The sequence below is a fragment of the Ambystoma mexicanum genome, chromosome 14, assembly GCF_040938575.1.
Source record: "Ambystoma mexicanum isolate Mex_15411 chromosome 14, UKY_AmexF1_1, whole genome shotgun sequence".
Classification (NCBI taxonomy): Eukaryota; Metazoa; Chordata; class Amphibia; order Caudata; family Ambystomatidae; genus Ambystoma; species Ambystoma mexicanum.
This window is the reverse complement of record NC_090940.1, coordinates 519348465-519369648: the sequence shown is the minus strand read 5'-3', so window position 1 is coordinate 519369648 and position 21184 is coordinate 519348465. Positions and strand designations below refer to the sequence as shown.

General features: G+C 47.2%; 1 protein-coding gene across 1 annotated transcript in view; it reads left to right on the top strand.

The window, feature by feature from the left end:
- DYNC1H1 (dynein cytoplasmic 1 heavy chain 1) overlaps positions 1–21184 on the top strand; it is a 2031190-nt gene that overhangs the window by 403056 nt on the left and 1606950 nt on the right. Inside the window, exon 31 of the mRNA XM_069637760.1 lies at positions 3591–3774. Within this exon, the coding sequence (XP_069493861.1) occupies positions 3591–3774 (184 nt within the window). The remainder of the gene's footprint in view (positions 1–3590; positions 3775–21184) is intronic.

The following is a 21184-nucleotide window of genomic DNA, read 5'->3' as shown; positions in this document are numbered from 1 at the left end:
AGTTCTTTGTCTCGGTGGCAGCAGGAAGAGAAGGAGATGCAGTCTCAAAGTCCACTATATCTTGAACTACCCTTCAAGCCAAGAGCACATTCTACTCGAGGCACTGGGGCTTCCATAGCGTTCATTGCAAATGTTCCCCTTGAGTCCATCTGCAAAGCGGCTACCTGGAGTTCTGTGCACACCTTTACAAAACACTACTGTCTAGATGCACACTCTGGATCTGACTCCCAGGTGGGACAGGCAGTATTAAGACATCTTTTCTCTACTGTTCCTTCTCATAACCCACCGCCAACTCCGGGTACTGCTTGCTAGTCTATGCACAGCATGTGATTCTAAGCAGATTAACAAACATCAGAAGACAATGCATTACTTACCGTAAAAGCATTTCTGATGGTTGTATCTGCTTAGATTCACATGCGCCCACCCTTCCTCCCCGCTCGGATGGAAGGAACATAGACACCTTTCTACATCTCTCTCTCTTTTCTGTACTCACTCCCGTATAGAAGGCTCCCTCAGGGCAGAAAAAATACAAACAGAGGGACCTCGATGCGTGAGGGATTGTGGGTACAGCGCACGTCACTATAGGGATAGTGTTACAGACACGCCTTGTCGACATCCCCTTTTCGACTACGAAAAACAAAATGCAATACTCCGCAGTGACCACTGGATGTCGGACCTATGCAGAGCATGTGAATCTAAGCAGATACAACCATCAGAAATGCTTTTACGGTAAGTAATGCATTGATATATATATTGCAGAGGTTGCGAAAGAGTCCTGAAGGACAGTTGGCATCCAGGTAGATGTAAAGGTCCCTGAGGAGGAGAAGTTGAGAGGTAGAGGCATGGGGAGGAGAGGTCTGCCCACTTAGAGAGGAAGGGGGCAACCTAGCCAGACGGCCTGTAGATGGTGGCTTCAGTAAGAGAATGCACAATGGCCAGGAGAGATGGAGAGCCGGCAGACCAGGCATTCAAGAATAGTCCTGCATAGGAATGATAGAAGCAGGGATCAACTCCAGGAAGATCAAGGCTACACCCCCACTGGGACGGTTGGTTCTGGGTTCGGAGAGGATCTTGTAGCCATCAGGAAGGAGAGTCAAAGCTCGTGACAGAGCTGGCTCGGCTGAGTAGATCCAAATTGAGTTCTTCCAGGAGACGACAGATGTCGGAGGAGTGTTTGACAGCTGAGCGAGAGTTAAGAGTAGCAATGTGGACAAGGTTGCCCTCTTTGAAGGACTTCGTGGAGGGGTACAGGTCAGAGGTACACCCTGCGGAAGGGTGTTCGAAGATGGACAGAGAAGGAAGGAGGAGAAGGCAAGGCAGCCCGGGCGGAGCAGGAGGTGGATGCCAGAGCGTTGGCGGACGAAGAAGGCAACAGGATGGGCGGAGAAGCAGCAGTGACTGCAGTAGAGTTGGCAGAGGGAAGGAGGCGGCAGAGAAGCCAGAGAGCGAAAAGAAGGAACACCAGGAGAAGAAAGGAAGTTGGTAAGTCGTGGGAAATGTCTGTCAAAAAGGAGGTTGGCCTGAAGGCCTTGGACCAAGACGGTGCCATTTAGCACTGGGAAGGAGGCAGGCAGGGGGAAAACCTAAGGGGGGGGACACAGAAAGAGGGGGGGCACACAGAGTACAGCACGGACAGAAAATCTGATTCAATGCATAGACAAGTCAGTCACCAAAGGAACCTAAACGTAAGTAATGAACACCCAGGAATGCAGGCAGTACAATATAAGTAAACAACCCTGGAGAAACAAACGTCAAAAACAAGGACCTGAACAGTCACCACAGGAACCTAGAGTAAAGGATGAACACAGCAGGAATGCAGGTAGTACAATGTAAGCAAACAACCCTGGAGAAACAAAAACATCAAGAACAGTACACAAAAGACCAAAGGGGGAGCTAGGAAGAGTGAAGGGGAGGCCCACAAGGGATGCGGGGAGAGAAGCGGCCGAGGGATGGAGGGGGTGCACAGAGCCGAGTAGAGAGCACACACCCTAAGAAATGTGCGGGGGTGAACGTGGCTTAGGTAAGAGGGAGCGCACGCTGCCTAGGTTGCGAGGGAGTGAACACAACCTAAAGTAAGAAGGAGAGCACGGGCAGCCTTGGATGCAAGGGAGCGCAAGTAGGCGGTGGGGTTTGTGGGGACAGGACGCGGGGGAAACCCGCATGTGCAAGAGTGAAAAGGGGCACCAGGTCAGGGGTGAGGCGTGAAGTGTAGCAAGCTAACTCTCCCCACACCTTCTTACCTGGGGGCCACTGAAAGGAAGGTGGCGTTGTCCACGCTCACTGTATACGCTCTTACCCCATCTCTGCCAAACACCTGCTTTGCTCAACACTCTGGCCTTGTCCTGCGCGTGCTTTGCCACAGAGGGTCCGTGCCTCGGTTATATTGGCACAGGAGCATGGACGTTGCGAAGCGTCCTACATCTAATCAGGCAGCGTCTCCTGCGCATCGCGGCCTTGTTCAAATAAGTGTAACACTCTGTGAGGGAGAATTGGATATCAAAGAATTACTATTGTCAGAGCTGAAGAGTGACGGTTTATGGAAAGGAACAAGAGTATTCCATGATTGGGAGGAAAGCAGAAATACAGTACATTTACTAAACTTTGATAAAAATAAATAAGGAAAGAATTACATTTTCAAAGAGGGAACAGCATCAGAGGGGAAAAACCTGATAAATGTGAAAACGAGAGAGGGATCCTCAAAGAAGGATAGCCTGTGAGATACCCAATGCTAAAGGGTGTGAAATAAAGAGAACAGAATATCCACTGTTAAAGGCATACTTGGCCTATACAACCCAACAAGTGAAACAAAGTAAAGATTTGACTGAAGTGGGATATAAACTGTCTGCCGTGAGAAAATAACTGTTGGAACTGATAAGAACTGCCAAAGAAAAGAGCACATTTCAAGAGAACCAGCGCTGAGAACATAAAGCAGGAGAAGGTAGTCCCTCTTCAATTTTCTTACCAAAATAATAAAGGCAGATCGGGTCAGATAGTATTAGTCTTGGACGGATTAACACCCCATAGCCACGGGGATATCTAGGCCTTTCTAACTTACATTTAATAAAACTTGCCTAAAATGTCCTTTGGGGTCTGCGTCCTCCTTCTGACCTGTCACAAAGGGTATGCATAGGGACAGATGAGTGTCCCAAAAACAGATAGCAAAGGTCTGCGAAATAAACTGACTTCTCATATCTCCATAAAGTCAGGATAGGCTCAATACAATAGCAAACGGTGTGCCATTAATGTCTATGGATGGATGGCAACAAAAAGAAAATCTTTCCTAACCCGTACCTCAAAGTAATAACATTGACCCTTTCGTATTCTCTTTTGTAAATCAGCACTTTATTTTGCAATCTGTTGATTAAGATGTGTCTTCTTGCCTGCCATTGTCAGCTAGTAGAACGGCCTAAATGAGTTGGGTTTAATCTCTAAAGTAATTGAACACTTCAAAACTGCATTTTAGTAAATCAAACTGTTAAGATTGAAGTTTATAGAAATTGCTCAGATTTTTATAAATATGTGGAGTATGATCACTCTTATCGATACTCCTTCTTTTGGTGCCATTCTGATCAAGCGTCTTTAATCTTTAGACTGTGCGATGAGCAACTTTCTTCTCAAAGCCATTATGATTTTGGCCTGCGGGCTTTGAAGAGTGTGTTGGTAAGCGCTGGAAATGTGAAGAGAGAGAGAATCCAGCGAATAAAGCGGGAAAAGAATGAACGTGGAGAAGTTGTTGATGAAGGCGAAATTGCAGAAAACCTACCAGAGCAAGAGGTATTCAACTCCTTTCTTTGCGCTTCCATTAGACTTGTAATTGTTTTTCATTTTAAAGGTGGTTGTTCCTTTATCTTTTTGCATGGTCTGTTTTCATGTTCTTTGTATGTTTTATTGTATGTTTTTATTATGTGTTGCTTTTTTGTTCAGTGCTGAGATGCATTTCTGCCTTGTTCATACTTTATAAAAAATGTAATTATGTTCATAGGTCCTTCGGTTGCTTCTGTAAAATGCGCACCCTTCATACTTTAAGATGTCAAAACACATTGCCTTGTTTGTGGTATTAATGTTCGAGAGGTTTTCGGAAGACCCAAGCTGAAGTCTGTACATGGTGTGCACCAGGTTAGTGTAAATCTCTCTGTGCAAATGCAGCAGAGTAGTCTGGCGTCACTCTTCGGCGCGGAGTGGACTGATATCATTGGGGTACAGATGGGTGCACACAACATTTGTAAGGTTCACTAGGAGCGATGGTAGTGGTAGGACCATTCAAGAAAATGAAATCGCACACAAAATGGATAAAATAGTAAATGCAGTACTGGGTCTATAAAAGGACTCCTTTCGCTTCTAACGCCATTAAGAACATATAGGCACATTCTGGCACATTATAGCTTCTTTAGAAGGTACTCTCGTGAATTACAGGGATTAGTTACACTAGAAGTAATATAAAACATAGGAATAATTTAAAATTACAAGGATTTCTCTTAACAAATTCCAGACCTCTTTGGGAACATTGTCCCTTTTCTGGAGCTTCTGAAGTTTCTGAAAATTTGTTACAGATTAAATTGACAAACCCATAATTATCCTAACCTTCTTGTGAAAAAGTGAAGTATATGCTGCAGTCCATAGGTGCAATTGAGACGGCAACCATCAGGCTGGAAATTTGTATAGTCAGGTGCTGGATGCCAGGCACAGCTGACATCACAATTGACCAGTAATTGCATTGTCACACAGATGTTTGAAAGTACTCTTAAATGACACATGCATTACATGTCAACTAATCACTAGGCAGCAGCAGAATCTACAATACTCGTACACAGTTGGTAACACACAAAGGGCAATTCCCAACTTCCGGGGCTCATGCCGTTATATTTAGTAAGACAAACCACAGGAACGATTATTCAAAATAAAGTGGGGGAAAAGACGACAATGGTTAAACAGTCCACTGAGGTACCGTTTATATTTGTGAGCGTTTGGAAGGATTTTTAGAACCAGCAATTGGGAGGGTTCTCAGGCCAAACGAGTCGGTCAAAAATGGTACTGGACCGTCGGTGTAGCCAAGCACATTTTAGCTAATGTAAGCTTCGGTCTCCTTGGTTGGTCTGCGGTTTAGGTGCCTTTTTTATCAGCTCCAACAAAGGACAGAATTTGCCTAGTCCATCTTCTTCGATTCTGAATTCCTGCACTCTAGTTAGGGTACTTAGATGAGAGATTGTGCCTCGAGGTCAAACTGGAGCTCACCAAAGTTCTGGATGATTCGACCTTGCCAAAAAGACATTGTACTGCAAATGGGTATGTGGTCTCCTGGTATTCGCAGTCTGCAGCTCTGGAGAGGTACAGCTCCTCAGGAGATGGCTTGATTTGTAGTTCGTCTCAGGGCTGGGTGGTCCCAATCGCCAAAGGGAAGGACTAATCTTCGGAGCTCCTCTGATGAGAAAACAGGGTCAGGACAGCAGTGGTCGCTTCAGTTACTGGAAGCGACTGCAGGTGTATCTGGTCGACTTCAGCTTCGGATCGTCTGTTCCAGTGGTCACCTTGCCTTTAACCTCAGGAACCTCACCTTTTTATTTGGTTTTTCCCACTCAGTCCTCTGCAAAATCTCTCGGCATTTTACAGACCGGGGCAGGCGGCTGTCCAATCAGGACAACCAGCCCCCCAGTGGGAACTTGGTACATTCAGGCACTTTGGCAGACAAAGGGCATTGGAATGTAACACTCCTCCCTACTTCCTGCCTTCACAGACACAGTGGAGCCTAGGCGGGGGCACCCAAGTGTTCCTGCAAAAGGCAAAACACACACAGACCTCCCCCCTCCCAGAATGGTAGATGGGTTAACAAAGGACAACCACGCGAGAAATGGTGAAAAAAGAAAGGAGCCACCATGTTGGAACATAGGTGAACCTATTGTGCATGACCGAGACCATGACCAAGACTGTGAATACAGTCTGTGTTAAAAAAAAAAAATAGCACAATAGTTTCTAGAACATGTCCACTAACACCAGCCATAACTGTAGGGTTGTCACTGACTGAAAAGTCACATGAGTAGAGGGAAAGGGGATACTAGGTATCCCTTTAGCACTCCACATAAGGTGGTGTGTGCTAATCTCTTGGAGGATAAAGATTTAGGAGGGACTCAAAGTATCCCTCTATCCTTAAGAACAGTAGTCGCTTAAGGTTAGTAAAATAGTCTCAAAGGAGATCCCAAAGGGTTACCAGCAGCACTGTACAGAAGGTGCTGTGTGCTAAAATAGTTAAACACAGATGCCTTTAAAGAGATACGGAGGAACGTAGACTCCACAGTAAAGATAAAACACAGAACAAAGTTCCAAAAGTCAGAGAAAATATGAATGTTCGTTTTTATTACACCTGGCAAATCTGGGGCTCATGATTGGTACCATCAAGGGATATTTGGCGGCACTTTCTATTTTTAAGTGCACTTCAGAGGAAGTCTCTTACTTTAAGGTAATTCTAATACAGTTCATGAAGGGACCTGCACATTTTTTCCCTCCAATCCTGTTTCAAGTCCCACTTTGGGATCTTATCTCAGTGTTAGTTTTTGATGGGAGCTCCTTTCAAGCCTTTGTTGCTGTCCTTTGAGGCTACTAAATCTAAAAAAATATCTTTTTAGTAGCAATTACTTCTGCCCGAAGGGTGAGTAATCTACATGCTTTATCCTGCAAACCTCCTTACACTATCTTTTACAAAGACAGGTGGTACTGAAAGTGAAGCCCACTTTTCTCCCCCAAAATTGTCTGAGTTTCATCTTACTCAAAAGATAAAGTTACCATCTTTTTATCCTCAACCACATCCTGGATGGAAGAGGAAAGGCTTCACAGGCTTGACCCTAAACGTGCACTGAGCTTTTACATCTCCAGAATGACAAGGTTAAGACAGGATGACCAATTATTTGTGGGCTGTTCAGGTCACACATTGGGTTTGACTATTATCAAACAAACTCTATCCAGATGGATTATATTGGCAATATTGGAATGCTACAAGCTGGCGGGGAAAGATCCTCCAGAACACCTAAGGGCTCGTTCGACCAGGGGCATGTCAACTTCTTCTGCTCTACAGAGGGGAGTTCCGATAAGGAATATATGTGCAGCTGTCACATGGTCTGTACACGTCTTCACTAAACATTATAGTTTAGACTCTTCTTCGTGTCAGCAATCTGCATTTGGCAAAGCAGTGTTGCATTCAGTGCATACACAAGCATGAAAACCTATGTCATACTAAATTGTACTCCCTCCTTCAAATTATTTAAACTGTTTTGGGAGTGTATAAAAGATAAGGAATACCTGTGAGGACACAATCCATACAAAGAACAAGTTACTTACCCCTGGTAGCTTTCTTTCGACTGGATGTTCCTCCCACATATGCCTCATCGCCCCTCCCAACCTACCCCACAATAGAATGTCCCTTGCGATTACAGTCTACGTTCTCTCTGGGGGAATAACCGTCGGACACAGGATAAATGCTTCACTCGTAAAAAAGGAACTGAGGCCAATGGGCGTTACGCGTGCTACGTATACTTACGTTGATGTTGACATACGTAGGCCTCCGAAGGACATCGAATCGACAGGCATTGACGCACAGTGCCCCCTGCTGGGAATTTATTTTTTCCGAAGCAGCAAAGCTGGATATTGGACATATGAAAGATAAGGAATACGTGGGAGGAACAGCCAGTCGAAAGAACGTTACCAGGGGTAAGTAACTTGTTCTACTTATCTTAAAACTGAAGAAGTGTTGTGAAGTTTATTTTTATTTTTTCATATTGCCCTTTCTAAACAAGGCTTATTTAACACTGACTGTTAAATAATTATTTTGACTAGAAAACCTTGAGTAGAAGTGTTATTTGGATACTTGTAACTGTGAATCTTTGTTGCATCTCTACAGCTCACATTTACCCCTCTTGAGATGTGTCTGGCTGCTCAGTCACTCTACCAACTTGTGTAGTACAGAACTATACTATAGGTGCATAAAGAGGTCTGGGAGTCCCTCTACCAGCACAAACACAGTCCATTGACCTGTTCTTGAGTGGATGGCCCCCGGGAGTGTCTCAACCACGCTTTAACTCACTGTGCTTTTCACAGAGGAGACCTTTCCATAGGCATATCAGTCTTTGTCCCACCCGAAGGTAGTCCAGCATTGAAATGCTAGGCAGAGTACCAACAGCAACACCAGACACATGTTTCAGCCTAGTCAGGCCTCATTGGTGAGGTGGAGCTGTGCCTCTGAGCACAGTGAGCAAGGGTACCCTTTCCCAAAGGGGCTGGCCCCTGGAACAACCTGTCAATCACCAAAAGCAGTAGGGGCTGTGGGTCAGATGACTAACCATACTGGTTGCACAGTAGGACTGCCACTCAGCCTTGGCCACCCCTACAGGAAGATGGAGGGTTACCATGGCCCACGGGCCTATACTGGCCTAAACCAGTTAGGACCTATATGAAGGCTGCCTTTGTGGGTTCACAAAAGAGCTCACATGGTGAGAGCAACCATTTTGAGGTCTACCTCGTGGTCACCTAGACAAGGGAAACACAAACACAAATTGTTAGAGTAGTTACAAAAAAAAGAAAATTATTGGTACCCCATGCCTACCACAAAGGTATATTGGACTACACATGGTGTAAAATGGCGTTCACCCCATGTGAATGTAAAGCTGCTAACAACCTACTCCCTAAAACCTGTGCCGGGTGATATGACTCTAGAGTAAAAATTAGGAGGCTGATGGGCACCCCTAGTACTTGGCACGTTGGGAGTGACCAAATACCTTGTAAAGGGTAAAAACTGACATACTGACAGGGGGACCTCCGGAGAGGTCGCTCTGGCCACCACATGTATTTATTTATTGGCATTTATAAAGTGCACAAAACAGCCAGGAGGCATTGTGGTGCTGTTACATGGAATCGGCTTAGTTACAGATGCACGTAGGTGTACTTACTTGTACATGATGCGCTACATCGAGGGCGATAGGGCTTCACAAGGTTACATGGTGTGCAGCCTATCGTTACATACCACATTACATATAGATATTATAGTCTGAGTACACATACGGCTTGGCATGGGGACGCTACTGGCTTACGTAGAAGGTTTAGGCAAATAGTCTAGTTTTGATAGCTTTGCAAGGTGGGAGGGTTCTTATCTGAGGGCGAGAGGCAGGGAGTTCCATCGCCTGGCAGCAATGAATGGGAAGCTTACACCCCCTCCTCTCGCACGCTTAACTATAGGTACAGGCAGTAGGTTGGCGTAAGGTGTTCTTGCAGGTCTGGAGGAGAGGGGCTCAAAAGTAGATCAAAGAACCAAAAATGCCAGTAGAAAAAATCCAAAGGTTGAGGAGGCTAGAAATGGCCTTACAATCCCAAAATGCGATTTCTGGTTTAACACTTCCCTATGGGGAACTTTTCTTCAAGTCGAAACTCCTAAAACTTGACTGTTGAAGGTACTCCCTTCAATGTTGACGTTTTTCTTTGGTCCCCTTTGGGTCGCTGGAGTTTACTTCCAAGAATTAATATTTTAGCGGGTACATTTATTTCTGTCTTTTAAATCAATGCATTGGACTCCTGCCTATAGAAATTAACTGGAAAAGTATGTGTAACTGTTATTACATGTCCAAAATGTTTCTAAGAGTAGAATGAGACAGGTAGTTTTGATACTGAATGTATAAGCCTATTTTGATTTAGGGGTGTCCCTGTGGGTTGTCGTGATTAACCCCTTGTCTGTATATGGTTTGCGTGTGTAATAGAGATTTTACAGTTGAGTAGAGGTTGGGTGAATTGTACTGTCACTATCCATGTGCGATATTTCTGGATCCTGAATAGCTTGTGTACAACGTCCAGAGTTTACTGCCAAGTATTGGGTATACATTTAGCTTGGGACTGAAGTTTCTGTCTAGGCCTTAGTTTTCTTCTAGATGTTATTCACTGTGTTGCATCCCAAGAACTTATTTGATTGATGTGTGTAAACAGAGTATATATACTCTTACATCTCCTCCCCCTTCATCCTTGTGGGTGTCCCCCAACACGGTGACGTTACCAGAACTGTTGGCAGCGAAAAATTGAGCTTCCCCTTAATTTATAGTCTAGCGCGCTGGGGCACGGACTCAGGAATGCCCTGCTGAGGTCCTGCCCTGCCGACGCCCCATCCTGTGGCGCCTCAACCCAGTCCCTTTTTCCGCACGGATGGTGTCGGACCTGGCAACCAGCTTAGAGACTTGTTTAGCTTTCTGTTTGCTCCGTGGTTTTTCAATCTTATTTAACTTCCCTTCGGTGCCTTGCCTCCCCGGTGCATGTCGGCTGCAGGAGGATTCACAAGATGTGCCTCATGTGACCTCTCGTTCCCAGCCTTGGACCCCCATGCACGCCGTCTTGAGTTTTTGGGGTCCGACCACAGCTGGGGCGCGTGTTCGGCTTGCATCGCTCTCGGTTACAGGGCATTGAAGAATCGATTGTTGCAGTGGAGGAGATCTTCCACACTTCTCCTATGCCCTACCTTAAGGACGTCTGCAGGAACTCTCGTCAAGACAAGGTAGGCCCTCTGTTCAGCATAGCTCCACAGAGCAGTGACTCCTTCCCCGGGGTTCACACGGAACAGGGTTTCTCAGATTCAGGTTCCGGCAGGCCCGAGGCCTCGCAGTCTACCGGCTCCCAAGCCGAGTGGCCCAGGGGCTTTTTTGGGTGCTGCGGGGGCAAACCTGAGGCCATCCAGGCTACCGGCTTCCAAGCTGATGGGCTAAGGGGCCCTACCGGGCTGTCCTCGGAGGGGCGATCAAGTTTGTCCACGTCGCCCCCCAAGGGGTAAGGGATCGTCGAATGCCACCTCCAAGAGTCTGTCCTCGGCATGATCCAGCATGGCTACCGCACAGATGCCAAGAGCGTCCAACCTACCGGAGCTCGCTCCGAGGTCGTGAGTTAGGGCGTTACAACTACTGGCTGGCCGAGGGCTCATCGCCTACCAGAGTGATCTGAGGTTGACGCTTCCGCTGCAGGTGCAAGACCCAAGGTGTATCCTCCCATGTCTGATGCCTCTTGTGGCTTCAAAATGCCAGAGAGGTAGTGGCAGAGTCTGACAGGCCGGTGGCCATCTTGGATCCAACTAGCGGCCTGCCAGTGCTCTTGCCCTTTGAATGAAATATCTCAGCCCCCTTCCCTCTGGAAGCCATAGCGGATTGTACAGTAAAGGCATCTGGTCTTCTCAGGAGTACATCTACCCAACCTTATGGCTACACGCCTCAGGTACTTTGACCAGGAGCGGAGACCCAGCGCCTTGGAGGGCTGGATCCCTAGGCGTCTGGCGGCTTGCGAGGACCGCTTCGAGCGATTCCTCTTCCTCATGCGTTCCCCTGAGATGAAGGGGCTCCTGATGGATATAGTGAAGGTCATCCCGCAGGGTGCACCTACCCGGTCCTCTCATCTGGGTACCCCTCCCCTGCCACCAGTGCTGCTGATTCCAGTAGTGCTGGTCCCTTCCCGGGCCAGGCCCTACCAGTTGTTCAGACTACTCCACCTCCTCCCGTTCCACCAATGCCTCCCCCTCAGCGTTGGACCCATCTTGGGGTGGGGGCAGGGGCACCTATGAGGCCGATAACGCCCAGGACGATGAACCCTCTGCATCTGTTATAGGCCTCTCATGACCACCTTTAGGGCCTGGCAGAGTTCTTTGGGGTCCTTTGGGATCCCTTCGCCCGAGGAAGGCCCTTTAGGAGTCGGGAGTGCTAGCAGAGGTTTTGGGTAAGCGCACCACAGTCCGGTCTGGCATCCCTCTCCAGAGCGATGTCCTGCAGGTAGCACAAAAGGTCTGGGAGTAGCCCAGGGCCAACGTCCAGATGAACAAGAAGTTGGTCAGCAGGTTCAGGCTGACTGACAGGGAGCCAATCCAATCCTCCTGGCCTCCCACCTGCAGCCGCGGTCTTCAGTGTTGGCTGCGGCTTCATTCTATGCTAAACCATCGTCTTTGTCGTCTTCTTCCACGGGAGCCACCTCAGATGTCTTTCCAAGGAGGGCAAGTTCCTACAGTCTTTGGGAAAGCACTGCTATTCCATCTAAGAACTGCATCTGCGGCTAACAAGAAGTTGTGGTGGGAGCTTTGGGAATGTCTGCCCGACCGCCTTTCGAATAAGCAAGCCTTGTCCAAGGTCGGTCTGGCAGATGCCCGGACCATTGGGCAGGACTTCATTGAGTCTTGTGTTTCTCACTTCGACACAGCCAGCAGAGGGCTTTGCCTTGGTGTCGAGATAAGGACGGCATAGATGCATGCCACTAAGTTTTCATTTGACGTGCAAGAGCGGATACTGGATCTGCCCTTCGAGGGTGTGGACCTTTTTTCATTTTTCAACCGATGACTAGTTGACAAAGAGGAAAACCTCCACTCAAATCGCCAAGACATGGCCATCCAGACAAACCCTGGACAGTAATCCTTTCCTCAGTCCCAGGGCAGGACCGAGTTCAAACCCTGCACTTTCTCCGGCACCAAGGGGTTTCGGGACTGCGATACACAGGAAGCCTGACAGGTCGCCCAATGACATCGGGAGGAAGCAAGTGTTAGGGAGAATTCTCTGTAAGGCTAATTTCCCAAACCTAGTGAGTACCCCAGCAGCTTTGCTGGATTTTTGGGGTTTATTTTTTTCTCTCCTGCTAAGAGTGAGATTCTTTTGCTCCCACTCTTAGACATGATTTGAGGTGTTCCTTTAATTTTCCATGTGTTTTATGGGCTATGGGGTCTTTTACTCCATAGGGTCTCATGTGGTTTTTTTTGATGTGGGTTACACAGCACCCTCCGTGCCGTAACCCAGGGGTGTCGTAGCGACCCCCCAACATAGACTCCATACCCTGGGACTGACTACTGTCTCCCAGGGCATGTAAAGTCACCATTGGCTTTGCTAGTCCCAAATTATGAACAGAAACCAGTACGAACCATTATATTGTGGACGTACTGGCCGGGGCAATTCGATTGCCCCGGGGTCTGTTGTTCGAGGGAGCACGTCTCCATCCCCCCGATCGAGTTTTGGCTGGTGGCAGTGGATACTACTTTTTATATTCGACCGCGAATATAACTATGGGATTTTCCCATTGTTCGAGGATACCAACTTTAATTATTTAATTCTTATAGCCTCGAACATACCGCCGGTTTATTTATTTAATATTAATTCGCCGGTTGGTATTTTTTGCCAGAACTCGATTCTAAAATGGTGTTTGTGTTCTCTTCTGTGACTCCAACCCAAGTCGAGCCCTTTGTTCCACTTTTTGGCGGGCTTCGCCACAGAAGCCTCCAAAAGTGGTGCCACTCTTTCAGGGTACCACAGGGGGTGTGGGAGGGGGTTTAGGCACCCTGGACTAAGTTACCTTGGTAACTCAAGTCGCACTCTTGTGTGATTGGCTCAGGCCGGCTCACCACTTAGCATGTTTGATTGACAGCTAGGCTGAGTGAATGGGGGTGTGCTGCATAAAAGCAGGGCTTTGGGGACTGGAACTTCAGACGTCGCCACTGGACCTAAAGAATCCGAGGAAGGAGAAGCTGAGCCGGCCTGCAACGACACCACCGGTGGAGCCCTGCTGAACCGCCTCACCACTTTTCCCAACGACGGAGGCGATCTCCAGCCCGGAGAGTCTTCTTCCTTCGACTGGTGGGGATAACCAGTCTACCTTCTTTTCGCCTTCCTGGAGCATCTTGTGGCCGCCTTGCCTGTGCCAAGCACCCCGGCAACCAGGATACCACGTTTTCACCATCATCGCGAACCGAAAGGGTAGTACCTTTGTACCGGAGAACTCTGCGGCTGGTTTCTTCCCTGGCAGTGCAACGACCTTCATCTTTCCTCCACGATGAGATCTTCTCTTCCTCTGGATGACGCTGCGACTTGCACCCGCTGCCAGGAACAACTGCCCCCGCTGGAGGATCCTCTCCATTTAAGGTACCGTGTTCCGCCTGGCTTCCCTTGCAACCGATTGAACGGGGTGTATTAAATCCTCGTCTCTCGAACCTGGGTCAGCCTGGGACACCTTAGCTAACTTTTTCTGAACTGAACTAAACCTTTTTCGAACTACCTCCACAAACTTCGAAGACTCTGTGTAACTGTTTGATCTTGGGCATCTTTCGCCTGGCTCCCTTGAAAGTGGGCCTGGCACCTAAACGTCCTTGCTCACCAGTAGACTGTGCCTTCCTAACTTGCTGTGGTTCTTTAAAAAGTGTTTTGTGGGTGTGCTTCCATAATTCTTCTTTACCCTCCCTTTTTATTTAACTTGTTGGAGTGCCATCGAATGTTAAGCCCTCACCTCTGTCTGGAAATAAGTGGTGTTAACTAAGACTTGTCCAACAAGTAATCGGGGATGTATATATGATAATAGTGATTGTTTTGAATTTATCTTACCAATTTAGTGCTAGTGTGTTTTATAAGTGTGTGTTAAATAAATAATTATATACTTTTACACCCAAGCTCTGGTCAGTGTTTGCTTGTGCTACTGTATTTCTGTACCTATTTTGTATGCTCTGTATACTGCCTAACTCTTCTTGAGGGAAGTCTGACTGCTCAGCCACAGCTACCAAGTGAATCTGTGTGGTACAGACTGCTACCAAGTGGGTTTACTGCCAAACACCTGTAGTCTTAAATCTTTTGCAGTGGTCCCTAAGGGAACTGCACAGGTTTCTGCCTAACAGCAGCAGAGGACTTTGCATGTGTTTTTCCGATCCCGCTCCTCTGCCCCCTCCTCTGACGCCAGGAAGTAGTGACTTCATGGTGGGGGGGTGGGGAGGGGGGGGATATAGCTTGCACGTTTGGGGAACAGTTTGGCTCTTTTCCAGGACACCTGGAAGCGTCTTCAACAACCCATGTTGTCTGCACAGGCTTCAGTCTTCCTCTTCCTCTCCCTCTACCATCCTCTCCTCCTTCGTCAGATCGGGTCCCCAGCTCTTTTACAGGAGGTCCTTTCCCTCTTGCAGATGCAGGCGGTGGAACAGGTTCCTCTTGTAGACAGGGACTCCAGGTACTATTCCAGGATTTTTGTGGTACTGTAAGGAAGGCATGGTATCAACAGTAAGACGGACACAAGTGACCACAGTTCAAGGGTGTTTATTGTACTTCAAAAAAGGGTATGATAAAGGCCTATCTAATCCTAAATCTACAGATGCGAGCAAGCTACGACCATCAAATAATAACGCAGTCATAGTGGTGTCTTGTCAAAATAAAAGGGCCTATACTTAAAAACATTTTTCCAGTCCTTACCGCTAAATACAAATAGTGTAGGGAATAATGTTATGAAAAGAAAGAAGTGTTCAAAATGATATGTCAGGATGTTCAGGCCGTTTGCATCCCTTCCCACGTTTTCAGCACAGGACAAGGCGGTTCACTGGATCTTAGCACACTCTTTGGCTTTTTCGGCATGAGGTCACAGTTTAATTACCAGCATCAGGGCCTTCTGTGCCCAAGTCGCTTTACTTCTTAGTCTATTGATTCAGAGGGCCTGATGCACAAAAATAAATGAAGTTATTTTCCTCACACAAGTACTCAATTTGGATGATTTACTCTTTACTCTGGATCCCCCTCTTCTGGGCTCAGATCCCCTTTACAATGTTAAGAGAATATTCTTTCTCGGGTGACTCACAGTTCACCCCGGATCCCCCCTCAGCCTGGCTCAGATCCTTCCTCTTACGCAATTAGTCTCCCTCAGCCGGGCTCGGACAAATTTCAGTTCATATTAACTATCGAAGACTTTCAAATTTGCACAGGGTTTAGCTTGACCCGTTGCAGGACCACTTCGATACCTCATTTCCTTTTCCACATTTTCAAACCAGTTGGATACATAACGGAGACCTTTGAATGAGCACCCACGTGGCGCTGGACCACTCTGTTCACAGTATCTTTCTCGGCTTCTAAAGTTCAGTCACTCATCTGTTATTAAATTATATTTACGTCACTCATCACATACGATTCACACACTGTTCTCTTTAGATTTCTCTTTACAATGCTGCCGCTTGCAACCTTGGTTCTAACACAGGCCGATCTGGTATCAGTCTCCCCGACTCACCGACTGTGCTGACTTTACTGGCGCTGCTGTGTTGTAGGAGCCAAGGCCAGTACCACAGAAGCAAACGCTTCTCCCTGCCTTGGTTATAGATGCAGGAGAGCCCCGAGTACCTCCGACACATAATGCAGGTTTCTTCATCTATAATTCCAGGTCTTAGGTTTCTTATTTTCCAAGGCTCTTGAAAGTAACGGTCTGAAAAGGTCAAGGGCACTCCCCCCCCCCCCCCCCCCCCCCCCACCCCCCCTCCCTCTCTCTGGTCTCCTTGTCTCTCTTCTTATTAAGCTGCCATCTTGGAACTGCTGCTTCCTCGTGCGCTTTGCCTTGCTCGAGCTCTATCGTGTTCTGCCTTTTATCCATTTGTGGAAGTGTGATAAAAGTCTGGTGTGTGTAATGATCAGTAAGTGCCTGACCTTGCCTGACCATTTTATTGGGACATGTCAGGTATACGACTATGGTGTTCGTCTGATTTTGCTCACAGTGAGCTGTCCGTGAGAAAGTGTTTGTGTTGGGAAAGTGGGGCGTGTGGGGGGCTGGGAGTTGAGTTCCTAAGTATCTTACCTGAAAGGATGGGGGAAAAGGTGTTACAGGGAAGGGATACCGCGTCTCACCATCTGGTGTCGCCCTTCCACTCCCTGAAGACCCCTCATCCAGGTGATCCTCCCGCACTGGTCCACCCCCAGGGACTGGATCTAAAAGTGATGGCTGTGTCTTGGCCACCTAGATGATAGCTCCCCGGGGACTAGCAGGTGAGACACCTTTAGGTGTCTCACAGTAGCCAAGAACAACTAGGCTGGCCAGAGGATTGGCCTGCACTTGTCGTTTCTAAATCTGTCTTTACTGCTGGAACGCTTCAAGATGATTATTCTCACGCACATAGCAGAGTCTCTGTGTGCAGGGGACTGAATGTGTTCCCTGGACCTCAAGGATGCGTACCTGCATAGACCCATCTCCCAACTGCATCAGAAGTTTCTGCAGTTCACGGTTGTTGTACTACTTTAAGTACAAGGTGCTGCCCTTCGGCCTGAACTCTGCCCTTTGTGTCTTCACAAAGTTGATGGACGCAGTAGCAGGCCTTCTCTGCTTCAATGGCAATCATCTGTACCCTTATTTAGACGACTGGCTGGTGAGGGCGAGCTCACATGAGGGGGTGTTGCATTCCTGCCAGAGATTGGCAGATAACCTTCATCAGCTGGGGTTATTTGTTTATGTAATTATAGAGTGCCGAAAGCCTGCAGGCATCGGGGCGCATCACATACGATTTGATTACTACCAACAGACACAAAAGAACCGACCTATGCTGATATCTGTATATCTTCTCTTAGATCCCGATTTACGTGAAGACGTGCAGTTTTAAGGCTCCTTCTGAAGGCCATGTGATTAGGCTCGAGTCTGAGAGCAAGAGGGAGATTATTCCATTCTCTTGCTGCTCGAGTGGGGAAGGCTCTGCCAAGCACCGTTTCTCGTCTGTATGGTAGCATTTTAATCCTACCCAGTGCCTCTGATCTCCGTGTGCGATTTGGAGGATATGACATAATCTTGCCCTTTAGATATTTTGGTGCAAAACAAGACATTTATGTGCCCGCGTTTAAGCTTTGAAATGGATCCGATCTTCGATCCTGAGCCAGTGCAAGGCTATCCTGTCCTTTGAGATATGCTCACTCTTCGACTTTCCTTAGATTATTCTGATGGCATTATTCTCTATAACCTGGCATTTTTCCAGGCAGTTCTTATTAGCCCCGAGCATGAGGGTGTTGCCATAGTCCAAGCGGGACAGAATAGCTCTTGCTATAGTTGCAGTGCTTGTTTCGCTCAAGAATGGCCGGATCACTCTGAGTAGACGGAGATGGTAGGAGCTGCTTTTATTCTGGTAATGCACCTGGGCCTCATAGCCCAACAAAGCTTCCATTACCAGTCCAAAAAGTTTTCAACTGCCCTATCACCTGTATATGGGTGTCTTTGATGATGGATTTGTATTCATACCCTAATTTAGCTTGAGCTTGTTGGGTGACAAAAATCATCAGCTCGGTCTTCGTACTATTAAGGCACATCCAGTTGCTCATCATCCAATTCTCAAAGATGTTATACAGCGTCGAGATTTTGATACTGTCCTTGATGTAGTCACGTCCAACTCAACCACTAACTGGGTATCGTCGGCATAATTTGTAAAAAACGCTCGGACTCCTTCCAGAACCTCACACAGACCTCTCATGAACAGATTAAAAAGGAGTGAGGACAGACTCACCCCTTGTGGTACTCCATACTTTGAGGGCTGCCATGGAGAAGTGCCCCCCCCCCTCCCCACCACCTTATGGATTTTAGCTTCCCTGTCAACCAGGAAGGATGCCAACCATGTGGCTGCTTCTTTGGAATAGTTTGCTACTTTTTCCGTGACCTGTTGAAGCAGTTGATGGTCTACCAAGTCAAATGCCGGACTCTGGTCCAGTAGCATAAGCATCCCTGTCTTGCCTTTATCTACAACACCTTACTTATAAGTCTGCAGGTCCAACGTAGCCGTCTCTGTACTATGTGCAGTACGAAAGCCGGATTGTTGGTCGTGCAGAGTATGGTTCCCCTCCACGTGTGTCTATAATTGCCTTGTCGCTTTTTTGTCCAGGACTTTGAACAAGAAGTTACAGTTCGTAATGGGCCATAAATTTCCTGGCTATTTGGGGTCTAACCCAGGTAATAGCTTTAATACTTTTGGGCATCATGCCTTCTCTGAACGAGGCGTTTGCTATCCTAGTTAGTATTGGTGCAAAAATTTCCTTATTCTCAAGTATTATTCTTGGGGGAATTATATTCTCTGCACATGAGGCAGGTTTTTATTGTGGATAATACTTTCCTCATCTCTTCCTCAGAGATGGGGAGAAACTGAGAGATGGGGAGAAACTGAAATGTCTTTCCCTCCTGTTGTCCATATTCCCTTCTGAGTTAGACGTTTTGCTAGCTGTTACAATGGCGTCTCTGGCCATTTGTATTTTCTGTGCAAACGCCTGTTGTACTCTATCACAGTCTTCTTGAGTGGAGTCAAAAGCGTGTGACAAGGCCTGTGGCTTCTCAATGGATTTTAGGATATGAAATAATTGGCTGGTGGAGTTTGATGCACATGTAATTTGCTCGTTATAACATTTCATTCTTGGCTTTTCTAATTCCATCTTTGTAACATTTGTCAATGGCTTTCCATAGATCTTTATTTTCCTATGTAGGGTGTTTAAGCCATTTACTCTCCATCCCTCTTTTCTCCTTTTTAAGTTTATCTAATTCACTATGCAACCATTTCTGGTGATTCTCGTTCTTTCTAACCATCTTAGATTTCAGCCGCGCCTGTTGTTCTACCAACTCTTGTATCACACAGTATATTTTTGTAGCATGACTTCACAAGTGTCCTCGACCTGGAAACTATCCAGTGTCTTAATCATACACTGTTCCAGGTGTATGGACTTTAAGTTATTGACATTTCTGCTTCAACTTTTTCTTGCTTATTGAGTTTTCTTGCAAGAATGGCTCATTACTACCTCGAAAGAGACCTTGCAATGGTCGGACCAAATACATGAAGATGTTTTCACCACCTGAAACTCCAGGTTCTGTGCTAACCCAGTCCAACTGATTTCCCTTGGCTGTCGTGGGTTTCTGATTTAATTACCTTGAAGTCAATATTATTTGAATAAAATTCCAAGTGGAGTGCATCCTTGTCTGTCTGGTTCCCTCGCCATCTGTTGAAATTAACCACCAGCAAGGTTGCAGAGTTGGGGGACCTCGGGTTAAGTACAGTGTGAGTTTTTGTAAAATACGAACTCGGTGAGGGAGGACTATATACAACTAAGATATTGGTGCAGTCATTAGTAGTAGGAATGAATTTCAGATGGATTATCTCACAGCCCACACAATTAGTGGCCGCCGGGAACAGGTGAATATTGTCCCGTGCCATCACTGCCACTCCCCCTCCTTCCCCAGTTTCTCTGTTGCTGTTGTGCACTTTATACCCTTCTGGTACCGCTATAGCACTTACAGGACCGGTAGGATCTTGTAGCCAAGTCTCTGTCAGGCATATCATGTCTAAATCTTCCTCTACGATTAAATCGTGCACGTCTTGTGCATGCTTGCACAAAGATCGCGTATTCAGTAGACGGGCTTTCCAAAGAGTAGTCCTTCCCTTTTGTTGGCCTATGTTGCTGTTACATGGTGTGACTTTATCGGGGACCAGGATTGATACAGAAGTTGGTACTGTAGGCGGTGGGAAAGGCTGTATCAAACCCCTGGCATCCGACTTTTCACTGGCTACCCCGATAGCCCAGAAGACTTCCAGTATACCCATTTTTTGTGTTATATGTTACCTGTAGACGTGTAAGAGGTCTGGCGTGCCTCCTGCCTCCCGTCGTCAACAACCGTCCCCGGCGGTAATGCGCCTGTCGGGTTAATTTGACTGTATAAGAACTACAAAGTTCTTGGAACTTGTAGTTCTTGGCTCTAGCAGAATGAGTGTGAGACTTCAAAAACTGAGTGTAAGCTTAAAAGGTTCTCCCTAAACCAGAGGAAGTTACAGTTGGGCCCATCTCAGGCACTAGTCTTCTTAGGGGTGTATGTTAACACAACTGTTCCTTGTTCCACATGCCTGAGTGGCTCCTCTCCCTCTGCAAGGCGGTGGGGCACTTGCTGGATAACTGAAACACCTCAGCATGGTGGTTCCAGCACATTTTGGGCCTGATGGCCTCCTGCATGCTCACAGTACAGCACGCTCGCCTCCACCTGGCAGTCAATTGGGATCCGGAGGCCGGTTCTCAGTCGCACAAGATACCAATACCACCACTCCTACTTCCCGATCTTCGCTGGTGTATGATAGATGGCATTGTTGTTCAGTGGGAACAAAGCTTACCCTGGTGTTGATGACGACGGACTCCTCCCTTTCGGGCTGGGAAGCCACTAGGGCAACGTGATTCATGGTGCATGGTCCCGGACAAAGCCCTCCTGCATTTCAATCTGCTAGAGCTCAGGGCAGTGGGCTTGGCCCTCAAGGTGTTTTTGCCCCTAAACAGAGACGAGTCGGTTCTGGTCAGGACAGACCATTCTACTATGTTTCAACTGAAGAAGCAGAGTGGCACATGTCCGACCCCCCCCCCCCCCCACCCCTGCGCCCTCCTTCCTTTGCATGGAGGCAGTATCGATCCGGTAATGGGCCCTGGCT